The sequence below is a fragment of the Protopterus annectens genome, chromosome 8.part0, assembly GCF_019279795.1.
Source record: "Protopterus annectens isolate FY-2018-M chromosome 8.part0, PAN1.0, whole genome shotgun sequence".
In the NCBI taxonomy this organism is placed as follows: Eukaryota; Metazoa; Chordata; order Ceratodontiformes; family Protopteridae; genus Protopterus; species Protopterus annectens.
The window spans coordinates 26,185,780-26,207,457 of NC_056741.1; the positions used below are offsets into that span (position 1 = coordinate 26,185,780).

General features: G+C 41.1%; 1 protein-coding gene across 2 annotated transcripts in view; it reads right to left on the reverse strand.

The window, feature by feature from the left end:
- Positions 1-21,678, reverse strand: part of COPS7A (COP9 signalosome subunit 7A) — a 490,679-nt gene that overhangs the window by 99,352 nt on the left and 369,649 nt on the right. For both annotated transcript variants that reach the window (XM_044079590.1, XM_044079591.1), the window contains exon 6: positions 131-236. In XM_044079590.1, the coding sequence (XP_043935525.1) occupies positions 131-236 (106 nt within the window). The remainder of the gene's footprint in view (positions 1-130; positions 237-21,678) is intronic.

Below are 21,678 nucleotides of genomic sequence, written 5' to 3' on the forward strand. Positions count from 1 at the left end.
TGGTACTTGGAGGGCCAGAATTCAAATTCCAACCTTTGGATGGGAGCAGGCACACACATATATACACACAAGCAATAACAGGATCAAATATACTTTCAACACAATGAAAATGCCTTTTTTAATGGCTTACCTCACCCTCCACCTGTTGCTTCACCTTCAACTGGTGTTCTTTGTATGCATTGGCTCGGCTCACCTGCTCTTCAATTCCAGCAAGCACTGTTTCACAGCCTGTACACCTAAAAAAAGGAAGAGAGATGGGACACTTTCATTCTGATCACTCAAACTACTAATTCTTGTACCTTAACATTCCCTTCAAAAAATACAGCCTCTCCAGGAGACTGAAAATAAAATACTGTGATTTATCAAAGCCTCCCCTATGAGCACCACTGCATTACTCTCAAAAACATATAACTGGCTCCCAGGCCAGGACATGGCATCCTTTTTATCCAATATGCTAATCTTTAAATTATTCCAAGAGGACACAGCATCCTTTGTACTTTGTATGCTAACATTTGAATTATTACAAAAACATTACTGTTCACCACTTGACAATGTCTCCATTTCAGGAACAGTTCTTGTTTTCTCAGCTCTAAACCACAGCAAAGATGCAAAAAGATGGCCACTCCCAGTGCAAAACTAACAAGACTGTCCTCACTTTCTTTTTATTTGAGAAATGAAAATTAGAAAGTCAAACTTAGAATTAAAATCAAAAGTAATAAGTAGTCTAAAACTTCAGATGTTAATTCCCATTCTATTAAAGGTACTGAAGAACTAAACTTGAGAAGACTTGGTCACTGGAATAACTCGGACTTTATGACAACTGCTTTTGTTCACCAATTGGACTTCATCAGGTCAACTTTTCAACAGCAGCTTTATCCATGGAAAAAGTACAGTTGTGTGCCTACCATAAATGTAGATGTTCGAGTGTATTCACTGTTGCAGTCATTACATTTGGGTTATCCTGCTGGCAAGCGACCAGCAGTCGGCCCGAGTTCCAAAGTCTTGGTCCGGCGTCGGTTGCTATCGCCTCTTCCCTGACGTCAGTGCGCCAGGGGTAAAAAAGTTGCAACCGATGCCATTTTCTTCAGTTTTTCTTGCCCCAGATGTCAGGTGCCCGGAGATAGGAAGGCTGGAAAGATAAAAAAATATGCCAAAAACCATGCATATATTACTATAAACATTTCCTTCATCTACAAGCAAATATACCACATAGGTTGTATAGAGTTGAGAAGTACAGGAAAGTCCCAGCAATGAAAAGGGGGATGGTGGGTGGGTAACCAGGACTGCAACAGTGAATACACTCGAACATCTACATTTATGGTAGGTACACAACTGTACTATATGTTCATCGTATTTCACTGTTGCAGTCATTACACTTGGGTAGAATCCCAAAGCTGAGGTTGGGTGGCTGGGTCTAAATTGGATTGGGAGAGGCTACCAGCCCCTGCAGAATTGCAGTGACAAAGCCTGCTCTGGATTTAGAGTAGAGAGGTAAGTGGTAGTGCTTGGTGAAAGTGTGCATTGAGCTCCAGGTTGCAGTTTCTAAAATGTGTTTGGTTGGTACTCCTCTGAGAAAAGCTGCTGAAGTGGCTGCTGCTCTGGCAGAATGAGGCCTGATGCCCTTAGGCATTGATTTGCCATGCTGTGCTTAACAGAAGCGGATGCAATGTCCTATCCATTTTGAAATTGTCTGCTTTGTAATAATCTTTCCTTGTGATCCTGCAGCATAGGCTACAAACAGTTGTTCAGTTTTTCTGAAGGCTTTTGTTTTGTCCAAGTAGAATCGTAGCTGCCTGTGTATATCCAAAGCGTGCAGAAGTCTCTCTCCTTTATTCTGGAGATTTGAGTAGAAAGTAGGCAAATGAATGGTTTGGTTCAAGGCCACATTGGAGACCACTTTTGGCATGAATGTTGGGTTTGTCCTAAGAGAAACCATGTCCTGATGGAAAATGATGAAAGGTTCCACAGCCATTAATGCCTGTAACTCTGAAACTCTTCTTGCTGAAGTAACTGTTAGGAGCAGAGCAGTTTTCCATGATAAGAATTTTAGATCAGCTGTGCTGGCTGGTTCAAAAGGAGGCAGTGTGAGTTTTTCTAAAACAAAGTTGAGATCCCAAGTTGGTACTGGTGCTCTCCTTGGGGGTCTTATATTTTTTGCCCCTCTGAGGTACCGTCGTAGTAGAGGATGTGAAAAAATAGGAGGGTCCGTATTGTAATGAGCTGAAATGGCAGAGGCATGGATTTTAATTGATGAGAAAGATAGGCCTTTGTCCAGCATCTCAGTTAGGTATTGTAAAATCCGAGGTATATTAGGGACAAGTGGTTCGAGGCCTTATGCCTGGTTCCAAGCACAGAATCTCTTCCATTTTTCTGCATAAGATTTCCCAAGTGCCGGGCCTCCTGGCTTCTAAAATTACACCCATAACAGCTTTAGAGAGAGGTGCAGTCTGAGTGGCTACATTATCTGCCATGCTGCCAGATTTAAGGTTTTGAGTTGACTGTGCAGAATCTGATTGTTTTGCTGTGTCAGAAGGTGAGGAATTTGAGGTAGAAGCCAAGCTTGGCTTCGAGACAGGTTCTTTAGGATTGGGTACCATTGCTGACGCGGCCAGTCTGGGGCAATCAGGATCATTTTTGGCCTTTCCTGTCTGACTTTTAGTACCTTGGTAAGAAGAGGCATCGGAGGGAAGGCATAGACTGTCGGGCCTTTCCAGCTGAATGATAGAGCATCCACTTTCCATGCTCGAGAGTGATAAGTTCTTGTGCAGAATTTCTGTATTTGGTAATTGTGAGGGGAGGCAAAAAGATCTATGTCTGGGCATCCCCATTTCCTCGTTATCATGCTGAACACCTATGGATATAGTTTCCATTCATGAGGATCCATGAGATTTCTGCTTAGTTTGTCTGCCAGTGTATTTTTTGTTCCTGGCAGGAATTGTGCCTGCAGATGTACTTGATAGGTCAGTGCTGTGTTCCACAAAGTCATGGCTTGCCTGCATAGGGGGTAGGAATGTGTGCCCCCTTGCTACCACATAACTGTGGTGTTGTCCGTCTTTACTAATAGTTGTCCTGGATGTAGTAGGTCCTTGAAAGCTTTCAGGGCATTCTGATCAGTTAGCATCTCTTTTTGGTTGATGTGAAGATGCATTTGTTCCTTGGGCCACGTGCCCTGAATACATTTTCCTGCCATATGTGCCCCCCAGGCATAATCCGATACATCCGTTGTTATTGTCTGCCTGGCTGTGGGTGAGGTGAAAGGCTGTCCCTAGTTGTGGTGACAGGCCTGGGACCACCATCGAAACTCCTGTTGTAGGCAGGGAATTAAAGTTATGATTGTCTCCAGGCTGTGACAATGCTGAGTCCAAACACTTTTCAGATACCATTGTAGTTTCCTCATATGCAGTTTTGCATATGAAATTAGTAGAATGCAAGATGCCATGAAGCCCAGGGCCTGCAGAATTTTTCTTGCAGGGAGCTGGGTTTTTGTTGCCATCATTTGAAAGTAATGAGTCAGTTGCCTTTGCTTGTCTGGCGTGAGATAAGCCATCTGGGTAGTTGTATTTAAGCTTGCACCCAGCAATATTATCTCTTGAGAGGGCACTAGTTTTGATTTCTTTTCGTTTACTGTGTACCCTAGGCAAATTAGTAATCTTTTTACAAACGCCAGATGCTTTAGAAGAATGTCCTTGCTCTCTGCTTGAATAAGGCAGTCGTCCAAGTAGGGATATATTTGAATTCCCTTTTGTCTGCAAAATGCAATTACTGGTGCCAGGCATTTTGTGAAGACCCTGAGCGCAGCAGATAAGCCAAAGGGCAGTGCAGAGAATTGGTAATGCATTGAGCCTGCTATGAATATGAGGTATCTTCTGCAAGTTTGTCTGATTGGGACATGCAGGTATGCTCCTTGAGGTCCAAAGTAACTAGCCAAGCCTTCTTGCCCAGCATGGGCAGAAGTTGCTGTAGTGTTAACATTTTGAATTTTGGAACATCCAGGAAAGTATTTAGGATTTGACAGGTCCAGTATTGGTCTCCAGGCTTTGTCCTTTCTGGGTACTAAGAAAAGTCTTGAGTAAAAACCTTGTCCCTGTTCTTGCTGTGGAACTCTTTGAATAGCTTCCATGTCCATAAGAGCAACAATCTCTTTTTGGGCCTCTGCCCATTGGTTTTGTGGCAGGACTGGCATACCTTTTGATTTTGGAAGCGTGTGGAAGTGGAACCTGTAACCCTGAGAAACAATATTCAGCACCCATTTGTCTTGGGTGATTATGTGCCAATTTTTTGAGAAAAGTGCTAGCTTTCCCCCTAGGGGAGCTGCCAAAAGGTAAGTGCTTGGCATTTGTAGGGGGAAGTCATTGGGACCGTTTCCTATAAAGTTTTGATTTGTCTTCCCCTCCTTTGGGAGCTGAAGCACCCCATTGTTTAGGTCTGTAGGAGCCTTGGGGCTTCTGCCTCTTGGGTGTCTGTATCTGCCTCTTTGTGGCCTGTCTGACACTGGAAAGGAACAATTTTTGGAAGGCCAGTTTCTGCTAAATCTAGGTGGTTGAACCTGTAAGAAATCCTTCACTGTCTGCATTGATTTTGCTTTATCCTCCATTTTCTTTAACACTTCCTCTGCCTTAACACCAAACAAAGTATCATGCTGTAGTGGAGCATCCAGTAATTTTACTTTAACATGGTCAGGTAAACTCTGTTCTTTCAACCAAGCATGCCTTCGAATAACAGAGCCTGTAACTGCGGCTCTACAAGAAGCCTCTAATGAATCAAAACCACATTGCAGAGTATGCTTTCCCACTTGTTCAATTGCATGCAATAAATCCTGCATTTCCTTACTGTCAGGACTTTCTAAATTTGAAACCATTTTCTGTTTTAACAATGACATGAGATACTGTTGATATTTAAGCATGTGAAAAGTACAGTTTTGTACCTACCATAAATGTAGATGTTCGAGTGTTCACACTGCTGCAGTCATCAAACTTGGGTTATCCTGCCATCAGGCGGTCCCGCAGTCGGCCAGAGTTCCAAAGTCTTGGTTCGGCTGCTGTCGCTTCTTCCCTGACGTCAGTGCGCCAGGGGTATACAAGAGGCATCCGACACCATTTTCTTCAATTTTTCTTGCCCCAGATGTCAGATGCCCCCAAGTAGGTAGGCAATACATATTGGTAATAAAACATATAAAAGGAATACCTTCAGTTGGAGAAGTTAGTTGGCCCTGCAGAACTGCAGTGGCAAAGCCAGCTCTGGTTTTAGAGTATAGAGGTAAGTCATAGTGCTTGGTGAAGGTGTGCACTGAACTCCAAGTTGCAGCCTCCAAACTATCCTTGGTTGGTACCCCTCTGAGGAAGGCTGTTGATGTTGCTGTAGCGCTGGTGGAATGGGGCCTAATGTTACCAGGTACAGGTTTCCCATGGTGTGTGTAGCAGAAACAGATACAATGTCCTGTCCATTTTGAAATGGTCTGTTTTGAGATGGCCTTTCCTTGTGATCCTGCAGCATAGGATACAAAGAGCTGGTTAGATTTTCTGAAAGCCTTAGTTTTATCCAAGTAGTAACGTAATTGCCTGTGAATGTCCAAAGAGTGTAGGAGCCTTTCCCCTTTGTTCTGGGGGTTTGGATAAAAGGTGGGCAAATGAATGGTTTGGTTTAGGGCCACACTGGATAGCACCTTTGGCATAAAGGAAGGGTTAGTTCGTAAAGCGACTCTGTCTTGATGAAAAATGATGAAAGGCTCCACTGCCATTAGGGCCTGTAGCTCTGAGACTCTTCGTGCTGAAGTTATTGCTAGCAGCAGGGCAGTTTTGCATGATAGAAACTGTAAATCAGCTGTAAAAGCTGGTTCAAAGGGTGGTAGTGTAAGTTTTTCCAAAACAAAGTTGAGATCCCAAGTTGGTGTTGGTGCTCTCCGGGGCGGTTGTAAAAAGCAAGATGTAGTCGATGCCAATAAGGAGATGAAAAGCAAACCCACTTTACAAAAAATTCCTTGTAGCACTGGAACCAATTCAAACAAGAAGCCACCACGCGTTCCTTCTACAAGACTGCTTTATTGACCTAGGTTTCGTCCATACGAACTTCTTCAGAATACATACTATTACTTCAACACAAGGCTTTTATATAGTTTAATATTGAATAATTACTCAATTGATGTCATTGATTTTCAATGATGGATTCTTAAAAGGGAAATGTCTCTATTACAACACATTTCATACTTATTAAAACCCATTATAACAACCATATTTAATAAACCTAATGCATGATGTAAAGTATATATACGTGCTAGTACATAAAAAATTATTAAACAACTTGTACTAAAAACTACTCGCTTATATAAGATTAACTACACCAATATATAAAAAACACACCCTACCTATACTATTTATTAAAATACCTATCTTGTATAATGTGTATATGATATATACATTTTGAAATTAATACACATATTATTACATCTAACTATTATATTAATATTGTATGGAAGTGTAACAATATACTGGAAGTCTTATGTATTATAATGTATATAATACATGATACCAAAATTCTTATTGAAATAAATTAAATTAAATAAATTAAGTATATGTGTAAAACACTGCTGACAAATATAACTTTGAGTAATTTTATTATATTAAATCTGATTATGTATAATCCATCCATTTAACCCCCTAACATCAAAAATTAATATGATAATTATATTGACATAAGTTAAACCATGTATATGACACATAAATATGATTAATGTGTATCTATATTGTATTTCTATGTTTATCACACATCAACTATTTCCCATAGACTCTATTCAATTTCAATAGTGGCATAAGTCAAATATTCATTTATACCTGGTGGGTTACATGAATTCAGACGTATTTGCCATTTCAATTCCTCCATGTCTAAATGGTATATAGTCGTCTTCCCTTGCAAATCATATTTAACTTGGTTAATGACCATAAATTTAAATCTATGGTCATTATTATCAATTATATGTCTTGCTAAAGCATTAGTACTCTTATGATGTCATATATCCAAAAGATGTTCTTTAATTCGTTCTCTAAATTGTCTTTTTGTTTTCCCTATATAGAAGGCTTTACATTGTTGACACAAAGCCATATACACTACATTTGATGTTTGACAATTATAATGCCCGTTTATCCTAATTTTACAACCATTAATTATTATTTCTGTATCTGAGCAATATATGTAATTACATATAGTGCATGTTCCACATTTGAAATTGCCTTTACTTCTGTTACTATGTTTATTATTATTTCCTTTATTCTCTAATATGTTTTTGAAAGATGGACTCTTTTTGTATACAAATTTTATGGGACCTTGAAAAAGCTGTCTCCAAGTTTTTTCATTCATAAAGAAATCCCAATTTTTTCTAATTATACTCTCTATCTCTTTAAAACAATCATTGTAGTTAATAATATACAATGGAACATTATTATAATAATCTTTCTCTATTATTCCTTTACTGTCCAATATTATTTTATTTATAGGACCAGTTTTTAATATTGCAGTATAAAATCCATTTTGTCTCTTATTTATTACTTCATTGTATATTCTAACACAAAATTGTTCTGGATATCCTCTATTCATGAATAATTGCATAATGTATTTTAATTCTTCTATAAAATCCTGTTCTTCACTTACCATCCTGGCTGCCCTGACCATCTGCCCTTTAATTATAGCTTTTTTCTGATGGTCAGGGTGCCAGCTATTAAAATGTAAATATGCATTAGAAAAGGTGGGTTTTCTATGTATTTTTGTTTTTAAGCTGTTTGTTTCCTTATTATATACTATATCTATATCCAAAAAAGTGATCTTTTCCTCATGGACATTATATGTAAATCTTAAAAATCTTATTGTAGTATTTATATATTCCAAAAAAGTCTCTAACTTGTCTTTTTCATGGTCCCAAATGATAAAGATATAATCTAAATATCTAGTATACATTATAAGATGTTTACGAAAATCTGACTGGAACAAATAGTTATATTCCCAATAATTCATTATAAGATTTGCATACATGGGGGCACATGGTGCCCCCATGGCAACTCCATTTACTTGCTGGTAATAACTTCCTTCAAAGTATATAAAATTGTTTTTTAACACAATGTCCATCAGATTAATTAAAGTATTGATTTTTTCTTGTTCATATAAATGTGTTTCAAACAATTGTTCTTCAAGCCATATAAGGCCAATATCATGTGGAATTGTTGTAAAAAGATTTACGACATCAATTGTTACAAAAGTATATTCATTTTTCATATTTATCTCTTTTAGTTTACTCAAAAAATCCCATGAGTCTTTTGTTATATATGTAAAGCATTTCATACTCTCTTTGAAGAAATAATCCAAGTAGTGACTTATATTACATGTTACACTTCTATTTCCATCTACAATGGGTCTGAATTCTAAATTATTGAGGCCTTTATGTATTTTTGGTATTCCAAAGATGCCACTGATTACTGGATGTTCATTTTGTAAATATTCGTGTTCATCTTCAGTAATCTCCCCCTGGTATAGCATATCATCTAGTAGTACTTCTATTCTTTTAAAAGCTATATTCACTTGGTTCTTACTTATATGAATGTAAGTATCACTTAGTAGCATATTGGTCATATAAGAACTATAGTCATTATAATCTAATATGACTATGCCATTACCCTTATCTGGCCTCATAATTCTTAACTGTGAGTCATTACTGATTTCATTAAGTAATATTTCTTCTTTTTGAGTCATATTTGAATGTCTATTATACTTATATTTTTTATAAAACATTCTTACGTCATATTCACTTCTTTTTTCAAAATTCGCTATTTCTTCATTCATGGGTGGATTGAATAAACTAGGTTTTGTAAATCTCTTATAATGTTGACTTTGATTTTCAATTTTATTATGAAAAAATGTTTTTAAATTCAATTTACGTGAAAATAACTTTAAGTCCAATATAGTTTCTACTACATTGCCTTTTTTACAAAGAATAAAGTTAAAACCTTTGGAAAATAAATCAGCATGTTCCACAGTTATGTTCTTTGAAGAATAATTATATACTTTAAAATCCTGTTGTGTATTTGTCACTATATTAGGGTTACTTAAAAAAACATAATCATTAATGTCAGGTACTATACTTACATTAACTTGTGTGTCTATATTTGTAAGTTGTAATTCTATACAATTTTGATTATTAACTGCATAATGGTCTGGATTACAATCTATATAGAAATTAGCTTCATTGCAATGACATTCTTCATTTTCATGTATTTGTTTGTCAGCACTTATAAAATACACATTATCTTTTCCACTATTAAACTCATTTCCATTATACTCATATATGCTCAATTCTAATAATGCAGCATCAATTATATTATCGTGACTATCTTGTTTGTTCCCAAATGTAAGAAAGCTGTTGCTATTATACAATTCACTTACAATATTATTGTCAAGTGTTCGATCAAATGCTGGGTTTAAAATACTAGAAAAAGACGCCAATTTTGTACAATTATCTGCATATTCAACAAAACTGTTACTATTATACAATTCACATACAATACTATTGTCAGATGTTAATTCAACTGCAGGGTTTAAATTACTAGAAATAGGCGCCAAATTTATACAATTGTCTACATGTTCAACGGAACCAATATTAATGTTTAGGCAGGGCGTACTCACATTATGAATGTTTTTATCCAGTCCTTGTGGCTGCTGACTGCAAAAGAACTCAAACAAACTGTTGTCCCTTTTGTTTGTACCCGCCTTTACCACTGCAGCCGTGGTTACATTTTCCGTTTCTTCCCTACTGTATATTGTCCCAAAAAAGTCTGTTTCGGTTTAGCGCCTTTTTTATCAAAGTCGTGTTGGTTACTATACTCATTTTGGTTCCTCAGCCGATTAGAACGCCTGACGCCTTCTTCCATGCCGTCTTCACCCTCATTACGCGTATTCTCGTCCTCTCCCTCATACGGCGGATTGACGTCATCTACAACTGCCGAAAAATTCTCTGCGTGTCGGTTACCATGGTGTTGACCCATTAGACGTCCAGATTTTGGATATGCTTGATGTTGTGCATATCTTTGTATGTCACGTTGGATTTTAGCATTTTTCTTTTTAAACAAAATGTCACAGCTATTTGTAACATCAGAAATGATATGCGTATACTGGTCATATGTATGTTCAAAAAGAAGATCTTTAGAAATATTTTGATTTAATTCATCTAATTGATTTACCAGTTCTTCAATTTTTATGCTGTTATATTTGACCATAATTTCCATCAACCGGATACCACAGTTATCAAACAAAGCATGTAATTCTTGTAACATGCTAGCATTATGTTCACAGCCATTAGGATATCTCCAAAGCCGTAAACCTTTTGGAATGATTCCCAACTCTATATTTCGTGTTAGATAACTGTTCTCCAGTTGTGTCCGTTTAAATTTGAACAGTTTTGTCTCAAAAGTTTTTAACATTTCTTGCATAGGTTTCGGTTCAGGCCCCACTTCTACTGGTGGTCGTTGTGAAGTGTTGCCATTATGAAAACTAAATGCAGTAGTTTTCCAACAAGTAATGTCTCTAACAGATTTTTCTTTATTATTTGTATCAAGTTTACCTTGCGTTGTAGCACTGGGTGGCGTAGGTTGTGTAAGGGGTAAGCCCAAACTTTCCCCTGATTGCATTAAGTCTGCCGCTTCTTTAGTTAATATCTTATGAATAAGAACCGAATGTTCTTTTAAAGTTTCACATATTTGCTGTAACATGCTCCCGACATCCACCGAACCACTCTCACTCGCCATGAAAACTAGTAACCGATATATGCAGCAAACCTGTTGTAAAAAGCAAGATGTAGTCGATGCCAATAAGGAGATGAAAAGCAAACCCACTTTACAAAAAATTCCTTGTAGCACTGGAACCAATTCAAACAAGAAGCCACCACGCGTTCCTTCTACAAGACTGCTTTATTGACCTAGGTTTCGTCCATACGAACTTCTTCAGAATACATACTATTACTTCAACACAAGGCTTTTATATAGTTGAATATTGAATAATTACTCAATTGATGTCATTGATTTTCAATGATGGATTCTTAAACTCTCTGGGGCGGTCTTATGTTCTTAGCCCCTCTGAGGTACTGTCTTAGTAATGGACGTGAAAATATAGGAGGATCCGTGTTGTATTGAGCTGAAATAGCTGAGGCGTGGATCTTAATAGATGAAAAGGAAAGTCCTTTGTGCAACATCTCAGTTAAATATTGTATAATCTAAGGAATATTTGGGACAAGGGGATTTTGGCCTTTAGCCTGGTTCCAGGAGCAGAATCTTTTCCATTTGACTGAATAGGCTTTCCTGGTGCTGGGCCTCCTGGCCTCCAGAATGACATCCATAACAGCTTTAGAGAGAAGTGTTGACTGGTTGTTTAGGTAATTTGCCATGCAGCCAGATTTAAAGTCTTGAGCTGGCTGTGTAGAATCTGATTGTTTTGCTGAGTGAGCAGGCGAGGAATTTCAGGTAAAATCCATGCTGGGCCTTGAGCCATGTTCCTTAGTATTGGATACCAGTGTTGGCGTGGCCAGTCTGGAGCAATGAGTATCATTTGTAGCCTCTCTAATCTGGCTTTCAGCAGCACCTCTGCCAGAAGAGGCAGTGGAGGAAAGGCATACTCTGTTAATGTTTTCCAACTGAATGAGAGGGCGTCCACTTTCCAAGCTAGTGTGTGGTATGTCCTTGTGCAAAATTTCCGTAGTTGGTAGTTTTGGGGGGAGGCAAACAGATCTATGTCTGGGCTCCCCCATTTTTGAGTTATCACTGCGAATACTTGTGGATCTAGTTTCCACTCATGAGGATCTATGATGTTTCTGCTTAGATCGTCTGCCAATGTGTTTTGATTTCCTGGCAGGAATTGTGCTTGTAGTTGAACTTGGTAGGTCAGTGCTGTGTTCCACAAGGTCATTGCTTGCCTACATAGGGGGTAGGAATGTGTGCCCCTTGCTTGTTTATGTACCACATCACTGTGGTGTTGTCCATCTTTATTAGGAGTTGTCCTAGATGTAGGAGGTCCTTGAAAGCTGTTAGATGCTACAGCTAGCATCTCTTTTTGATTGATATGTAGATGCCTTTGATCTGCAGACCATTTGCCCTGAATACACTGTCCTGCCATGTGTGCTCCCCAGTCATAATCCGATGCATCTGTTATAGTTTGCCAGGCTGTGGGTAAGGTAAAAGGCTGACCCTTGTTGAGGTGACATGCCTGAGCCACCATAGAAACTCCTGTTGAAGGCAGGGAATTAGTGGTATTATTGTTTCCAAGCTGTGGCTGTGTTGAGTCCATACGCCTTTCGGGTACCACTGTAATTTCCTCATATGCAGTTTTACATATGGTATTAGTAGTATGCAAGATGCCATGAATCCCAAGGCCTGCAGAATTTTTCTTGCAGGGAGTTGGGTCTTTGTTGCCATCATTTTGAAGTATTGAGTCAGTTGTCCTTGCTTGTCTGGCATGAAATGAGCCATCTGGGCCATTGTATTTAAGCTGGCACCCAGGAATATTATATGTCTTGTGACGGCACTAGTTTTGACTTCTTTTCGTTTACTGTATACCCTAGGCAACTTAATAGGTTTTTGACAAACGCCAGATGCTTTAAAAGAATGTCCTTGTTTTCTGCTTGAATAAGGCAGTCGTCCAGGTATGGATATATTTGAATTCCTCTTTGTCTGCGATATGCAATTACTGGTGCCAGGCATTTTGTGAAGACCCTGGGCGCAGTAGATAAGCCAAAGGGCAGTGCAGAGAATTGGTAATGGGTTGAACCTGCTATAAATCGGAGGTATCTTCTGCAATTTTGTCTGATAGGGACATGCAGGTATGCCTCCTTGAGGTCCAACGTTACTAGCCAAGCCTTCTTGCCCAGCATGGGAAGAAGTTGCTGCAGTGTTAGCATCTTGAATTTGGGTACTTCCATTCTGGACCTCTCAATTCTAAACACATATCTGGGTCTCCAGGCTTTGTCCTTTCGGGGAACTAGAAAGAGTCTTGAGTAAAATCCTTGTCCTTGCTCCTGTGTAGGAACCTGCTGAATGGCTCTCATGTCCATGAGAGCTGTAATTTGTTTTTGAGCCTCTGCCCATTGATTTGGTGGCAGGTTTGGCATTCCTTTTATCCTTGGTAAAGTGTGAAAGTGGAATCTGTATCCTTGAGATACAATATTTAGGACCCATTTGTCTTTTGTGATGATGTGCCAGTTGTCTGAAAAAGTGCTAGTTTTCCTCCCAAGGGAGCTGCCAAGAGGGATTTGCTTGGCAGTCTGAGGGGTAAGTCATTGTGTTTGTCTTCTGATAGTTTGAGACCTGTCTTCTCCTCCTTTCTGGGTTGTGGCACCCCATTGTCGAGGCTTGTAAGAGCCTTGTGACTGACCTCTGCCCCTTGGGCATCTGTATCTGCCCCTCTGTGGTCTGTCAGAAGCTGGAATGGACCAATTTTTGGTTGGCCAATTTCTGCTGAAACGAGGGGGTTGAACTTGTAAAAAATCCTTGACAGTTTGCATAGATTTTGCCTTATCCTCCATTTTCTTTAAAACCTCTTCTGCTTTTACATCAAATAAAACATACTGCTGTAAAGGTGCATCCAATAACTTTGCTTTAACATGATCTGGTAAAGTTTGTTCTTTTTAACCAAGCATTCCTATGTATAACAGACCCTGTCACTGCTGTTCTACAAGAAGCTTCCAATGAATCAAATCCACATTGCAAAGTACGTTTTCCCACTTGTTCAGCTGCATGCAACAAATCTTGCATTTCCTTGTAATCAGGCTGCTCTGTATGTGTGATTATTTTTTGTTTTAATTGAGACATCAAATATTGTTGATATTTCAGCATGTGAAACTGGCAATTCAAGGCCCTCATAGCTAGAGTAGCTGAGGTATATACTTTCTTTCCCCATCTGTCTAGTGCTCTAGAATCCGTTTCAGAGGGTACAGGATTTTTAGCAATAGAAGCTTTAACCCCTTTGGGACCCTGGGAAATGGTTTCTGGGTCAGCAACAGGGCTTTTATATAGGAATTTGTGTGAGTCAGGGACTCTGTAGTATCGGTCTGGTTTTGGCTGGTGCAGGAGGTATTGAATCTGGGTTAAGGCTAGATTCTGAATAAACATCATCCACAATGTCTAACACGGGTGGAATAGCAAGTGGTCTGTGCTGGGGTAGTAAAAGGAACTCTCGGAGCCGTTTCTTAGAATCAGAGTAATCCTGGCCTTCCCAGTGGAAATGTTCCCTCATGGTATGTAAAGTTTCCCCAAAAGAGTAGTCTTCTGGGGGAGATGCTGAAGGAATAGACTCTTCAGCATCAGAGTCTTCATAAGGGGGAAAGGAGTATTCTTGTTCTTCAGAAGAATCTGAGGAAATTGAAATCTGGTCAGAGGAAGCGTAGTCCTCCTCCTGTCTAGGCCTTTTATCAGGAGGGGGATGGGAACCCCTGATTAGGGTAATTAAGTCTTCAGCCATCTTAAGCATCTGTTTCTTAGGCATGGGGCCTTGTACTGGAGACTGCTGTACAGTCTTCTTTGCTTTTAAAGGAGTTTACAGCTTTGCATAGGATTTAATAGTGAGTGTAGTCCATCTGAAGACACCTTCTGCAACTGAAGGCGTTTCAACTGCACCGGAATCTCCTTCAGCCATGGAGTCGGAAGGGCCTACAGATAAAGGTTGTGGAGGCCTAGCAATCTCCGCTTGGGAATCGGATGCCGCTTGGGGTTCTAAATCAGTGGTAGTCAGGGGCTGCGTAGGCGCCTCACTGAAAACCGGAGAACTGGCGATTGGCCTAGCAGAGGCCTCGGAGTCTGGTTTGGGTCTCGGCTGCCTGTCCTTATCTTTGCATTTTTTATGCATTCCGGTCGTCGGTTGCTCAGACGGCATGGCATAATTAAATTTCCTACCAAAATAATGTTGGGCGAAATCAAACCGACATTTAATAGTTAGTTTGTTAAACCTAGCACAAAACCGACAACCTGCGACATCGTGGTCTGGGACTCGGCAAGGAATACAATAAGAATGAAAGTCCTTATGAGGTATTTTCTTCCCACAAGAAATGCAACTGTTAACTTTCTGACATCAGACTGAGGCAAGAAAAGGTTCCCCAACGGGGTACTTAGCTTTACTGAAGACTTCGGTCTGAAATTCGATTTGAAAATCTCAGGAGTCGGCCGACCGGCACTTCCTCATGGAATGGAGAGTCTCTGAGAATGAAAAATCCTCAGGAGGAGAAGCAGTAGGAGTGGTGTCATCCACATCAGAATCAGAATAATGAGAAAACTCCTGTAAATCTTCAGCCGAAGACTCCGAAGCATCAGAATCCTGTTCAAAATTCCCAAATTCAGGATCCACCCTAGGCCTTTTGTCAGGAGGAGGCATAGAACCCCTAATCATAGTAATTAAATCTTCAGCCATCTTAAGCATATGTCTCTTGGGCACAGGGCCTGAAGTACTAGGAGAGACACCTGTAACTGTTAAACCTGGCCTGCCCTTGGAAGAAGCCTTTGTAACAGTAGGGGAAGGCCTATCCACCTTAGGAAGAGAGGGAAGGACAGCTACCTGAGAAGCCCCTTCAGCCTGGCCTACCTCCTGCGAAGACACATCCTGTAACAATAAAGTCTCTCCCTGGGGCTCTAAGGAAACTTCTGTTTGGGCCTCTGGCTCAACCGAGCCCTCTAAAGAACCGACGTCCGGGACGGACGGTTCTTCTAACCTAAGCCTAGGTGCTTTGTCCTTGCGTTTCTTCGAAGTAGCGGGCGTCGGAGCATCCGACGGCATTTTGTAATTGCACCGCTCAAGACTAACCTGGCACAGACTAACCTCCTCTTTTTAGTACGCTTGTTAAATCTAGCACAAGAGGGACACCCAACAACGTCGTGCTCAGGCCCTAAACAAGGTATACACAAGTTATGGTAATCCCTATGTGGTATTTGTTTCCCACAAGAAATACAGTTATTTACTTTTTCTGACATCCGGTAAAATACTGAGGCAAGAAAAACAAAATATTCCAACGGGTACTTAGCCAACTTGGATTCGGTCTGAAACTCCGGTTTCGGAAAATCTCAGGACGCCAACCTGCACTTGCAATTTTGCTTCTGCATCGGACCACGCGGCAAAAAAGACTGGGGATATGACGTCGGTCCTGCGCATTTATACCCTGACGTCCTGGCGTCAGTTTAATGCGCCATGACCGACGTCAGCCATATACTTTGGTATTCGGGCCGACCGAGGACAGCGCTATACCCAAGTGTAAGGACTGCAGCAATGTGAGATGAAGAACATCCGACATTTAATAGTTCGTTTGTTAAACCTAGCACAAAACCGACAACCTGCGACGTCGTGGTCTGGGACTCGGCAAGGAATACAATAAGAATGAAAGTCCTTATGAGGTATTTTCTTCCCACAAGAAATGCAACTGTTAACTTTCTGACATCAGACTGAGGCAAGAAAAGGTTCCCCAACGGGGTACTTAGCTTTACTGAAGACTTCGGTCTGAAATTCGATTTGAAAATCTCAGGAGTCGGCCGACCGGCACTTGCGAACTGCTTCTGCTTTGGGCACCGCGCGGCAAGAAAGACTAAAGAAAATGGCGTTGGATGCCTCTTATATACCCATGGCGCACTGACGTCAGGAAAGAAGCGACAGCAACCGACACCGGACCAAGACTTTGGAACTCTGGCCGACTGCGAAATTTAGAGCCCTTACAGCTAAAGTAGCAGAAGTGTAAACTTTTTTTCCCCCATCTGTCCAGAGCTCTGGAATTCCTATCGGAGGGGACAGGATTTTTAGCAGTGGAAACCTTAACCCCTTTAGAACCCTGAGAAATTGTTTCTGGGTCTGCAGCGGGGTTTTTGTAAAGAAATTTATGAGAGTCAGGGACCCTGTAGTACCTGTCTGGCTTGACTGGTGCAGGGGGTAAAGAATCAGGAGACAGACTGGACTCAGAAAAAACATCATCAACAATATCAAGCACAGGTGGGATAGCCAGGGGCCTGTGCTGAGCCTTTTCTTGGATTCTGAATAATCCTGGCTCTCCCAATGGAAATGCTCCCTCATAATGCGCAGGGTTTCCCCAAAAGAATAATCCTCAGGTGGAGAGGCTGAAGGTATAGACTCTTCTGCATCAGAGTCCTCATAGGGAGGGAGAGAGCATCCCTGATCAGAAGAGGAATCAGAGGAAATGGAAACCTGGTCAGAGGAATCATAGTCAGTGTCTTGCCTAGGCCTTTTGTCAGGAGGGAGATGGGAACCCCTGATTAAAGTAATTAGGTCTTCGGTCATTTTAAGCATGTTTCTTTGGCATGGATGACTGTTCAGGAGAATGCTGTACTTGTTTCCTTGTCTTTAATCGTGTTTTTTATTTTGCCTTTGCTGCTGAAGTGGGCTTAATTGTAAGCTGTGAAGGTCTGAAAACACCCTCAGAAGCCGATGCCTGCTTGAAAGTCCTTATGAGGTATTTGCTTCCCACAAGAAATACAATTATTAACTTTTACTGACATCGGACTGGAGCAAGAAAAAGTTTCCCCAATGGGGTACTTAGCTTTATTGAAGACTTCGGTTCTGAAACTCAAATTTGGAAATCACAGGAGTCGGCCGACCGGCACTAGCGAACTGCTTTTGCTTCAGGCACTACGCGGCAAGAAAGACTGAAGAAAATGGCATCGGTTGCAACTTTTATACCCCTGGCGCACTGACGTCAGGGAAGAGGCGACAGCAACCGACGCCGGACCAAGACTTTGGAACTTGGGCCAACTGCAGGTCGCCTGCCAGCAGGATAACCCAAGTGTAATGACTGCAACAGTGAAACACAATGAACATCTAAATATAAACTTAACAAAAGCAAAGGATCACGAATCATGACACAGCCAAAACAGAGAGTAAATCATGACAGGCTAGCCTACCAGTATAAGCAAACTTGATGTAAACAAGTGCCTCTTTATAGTCCAGTCAGTCCTGAACTTGAGATACACTTCTATGTTGGTGATCACAAAAGCAGCAAACATTATCATAGCCCTGGTAGACTGGGCTACAACTTTGCCTGTTAGTGCTTTGTCATGACATGAATAACAAAATTTAATGGCATAAGACAGCCATTCTGAAATAATCTATTTATATACAGAGTGTCCCTTTTTCCTTGTCATAAGAAATGAACAGCTGGATTAGAATTCCTGAAGTCCTTTGTTCTGTTAATATAGTATCTGAGCTGTCGGTGGACATCTGTGTGTGCAAAATTCTCTCACTTTTTTTTGTTCTGGAAAGAATACGGGGGGATGACTAAATTGATTTAATTTTGAAAGCACTTTAGGCATAAAGGAAGGATTGATTCTCAAAGCAGCCCTAAGAGAGATGAGCTTGGGCTGAGCCATCATAAGCCCATACAACTCAAATACTCCTCCTGCAGAAGTCAGAGCAATGAGCAACACTGTCTTCCTTAAGAAATTCTGTGCAAGTTTCACCAGTACAAAGTTAAAATTCTATGGAACAGTCAACTGATTTCTAGGTGAATGAATATGTAATACCCCTTTCAGAAACTGCTTCACTAATGACAAAGGGGGTATATAGGCAGAGACAGAGAAATATCTGAAAGATGAATCTTAATGGAAGAGTAAGAAAGATTCAAGGATAGTACCTCACAAAAACTGAAGAATGAAAAGCATCTAAACTTTAAAAGGATCTTGGTTCGTTCTCTAGCACCAGAGAAACTCTCTTCCACTTGGCTATATATGATTTTCTCCTAGCAGGTTTGTTAGCCTCCTTTAATACCCGCTACACATACTCAGAAAAAAGGTGCCTATAAATGGTATTAGGATTCTATCATTCAGGCTGTGAGCTGAACAGCATGATAGTTGGGATGGATCAGAAAAGCCCATGTGGGGCTTAAGTCCATTCTGTGAGGAAACATATATTATACAATGAGTGGCCATTAGCATTTGAAAAGTACAGTTTTGTACCTACCATAAATGTAGATGTCCGATAGATATGCAACTGCAGTCCTGACATATGGGTTGTCCTGCCTCAGGCAGCCCCTCGGTCGGCCGGATTCCAAAGTCTGGGTCCGGCGTCGGCTGATGTCGCGTCCTCTCCGATGTCAGAACAGCTGGAGTATAAAGGCATCCGCCGACGCCATCTTCTTCAGTGTTTCTTGCCCCAGATGCCAGGTGCCCTCCAAGGAAGGCTAAATTTTGTGAATGAATATGCAAATAATTCTAGACATGCACAACAGTAATAAACAGATACACCATAACAGATATCCCCAGCTAATAAGGAGAGGGGGAGTGGACACAAGAAAATAGCAGAGGGGTAGGAGGGAGGGAAAACCTGACTGCAGTTGCATATCTATCGGACATCTACATTTATGGTAGGTACAAAACTGTACTATGTCCTTCAAGAATGCAACTGCAGTCCTGACATATGGGTTGAATACCATAGCCAAGCTGGGGGTGGTAGGATCTAAGCAAGTGATGGTGTAGCTAGGAGACCCTGCAGGACTGCAGAAGCAAAGCCTGCTCGGGATCTGGAGTATAAGGGCAGGTTGTAGTGTTTGGTAAATGTATGCACGGAGCTCCATGTAGCAGCCTCTAGAATGTCCTTTGTAGCCACTCCTCTTAGAAAGGCTGTGGAAGTGGCTATAGCTCTGGTTGAGTGTGGCCTAATATTGGCTGGTACACCCTTACCATGGTATGAATAACAGAATCCGATGCAGTGTCCAATCCATTTTGAAACTGTTTGTTTGGAGATTGCCTTCCCTTGCACTCCGGCAGCATAGGCCACAAATAGTTGGTCAGACTTCCTGGTGGTCCTTGTTCTGTCCAAGTAGTAGCGTAATTGTCTGTGTATGTCTAAAGTATGCAGCAGCTTTTCCCCTTTATTTTGAGGCTTGGGGAAGAAAGTAGGCAGGTGAATTGCTTGATTTAGAGACACCCATGATATCACTTTTGGCATGAATGAAGGATTGGTCCTTAGAGACACACTGTCCTGATAAAAAAAATGAGAAAGGGAGGTACTGCCATGAGGGCCTGTATCTCCGAGACTCTTCTTGCTGAGGTAACTGCCAACAGGAAAACCATTTTCCAGGAGAGAAATTGCATTTCTGAAGATGCTGCTGGTTCAAAAGGAGGAAGAGTTAATTTTTCCAAGACGTAGTTGAGGTCCCATGCAGGAACTGGTGGTTTTCTGGGAGGTTTGATATTCTTTATCCCTCTTAGAAACTGCTTTACCAAGGGATGCGAAAAAGTACAGTTTTGTACCTACCATAAATGTAGATGTCCGATAGACATGCAACTGCAGTCATAACATGTAGGTTGTCCTGCCTCAGGCAGCCCTCGGTCGGCCAGATTCCAAAGTCTGGGTCCGACATCGGCTGGTGTCACCTCCTCTCCGACGCCAGAACGGCTGGAGTATAAAGGCATCCGCCGACGCCATCTTCTTCAGTGTTTCTTGACCCAGATGCCAGGTGCCCTCCAAGGAAGGCTGTAATCAAATTGGAAGACAAAAACAGGATTCCAAACAAAAGAATGAGCAATAAAACAAATACACCATAACAGATATCCCCAGCTAAGAGTAACAGGGATAGGAGTGGACCCTAGGCATAGAGGGGTATGGAGGGAGGGAAAATCCGACTGCAGTTGCATGTCTATCGGACATCTACATTTATGGTAGGTACAAAACTGTACTATGTCCTTCAAGAATGCAACTGCAGTCATAACATGTGGGTAGAATACCATAGCTTAGCTGGGGGAGGAGGAATGCTCTAGGAAAAGGATGGTGTGGCAATCAAACCCTGCAGGACTGCCGAAGCAAAGCCTGCTCTGGATCTGGAGTATAGAGGGAGATTGTAGTGTTTGGAGAATGTATGCACGGAGCTCCATGTAGCAGCTTCTAGAATGTCCTTGGTAGGCACCCCTCTTAAGAATGCTGTAGAGGTGGCTGTAGCTCTGGTGGAATGCGGTGTGACATTGTCTGGAACAATCTTTCCATGAAAGGAATAACAGAATCTGATGCAATGTCCAATCCATTTAGAAATAGTCTGTTTTGAGATTGCTTTTCCTTGGACTGCAGGGGCGTAAGCTACAAAAAGTTGTTCAGACTTCCTACTGGCCTTGGTTCTGTCCAGGTAGTATCGAAGTTGTCTGTGAATGTCCAAGGTATGCAACAGTCTTTCCCCCTTATTCTCAGGATTGGGGAAGAAAGCAGGCAGATGAATGGCTTGATTTAAAGAAACCCTAGATACCACCTTTGGCATAAAAGTAGGGTTGGTCCTTAATGAAACCCTGTCTCTGTGAAAAATAATGAAGGGTGGTATTGCCATTAGGGCCTGTAGCTCCGAAACCCTTCTTGCTGAGGTGATTGCCAGCAGGAAGGCCGTCTTCCATGAGAGGAATTGCAAGTCCACTGAAGCTGCTGGCTCAAATGGAGGTAGAGTCAGTTTTTCTAAAACAAAATTGAGGTCCCAGGCTGGCACTGGGGCCTTTCTTGGTGGCTTAATGTTCTTGATTCCCCTGAGGAATTGCCTTAGTAAGGGGTGAGAAAAAACAGGAGGATCAGTGTTGTATCTAGCTGAAATAGCAGATGCATGTATCTTTATGGAAGAATATGAGAGGCCGTTCTTTAACATATCTGCCAAATATTCCAAGATGATTGGGATGTTCAACAATGATGCATCATGTCCCT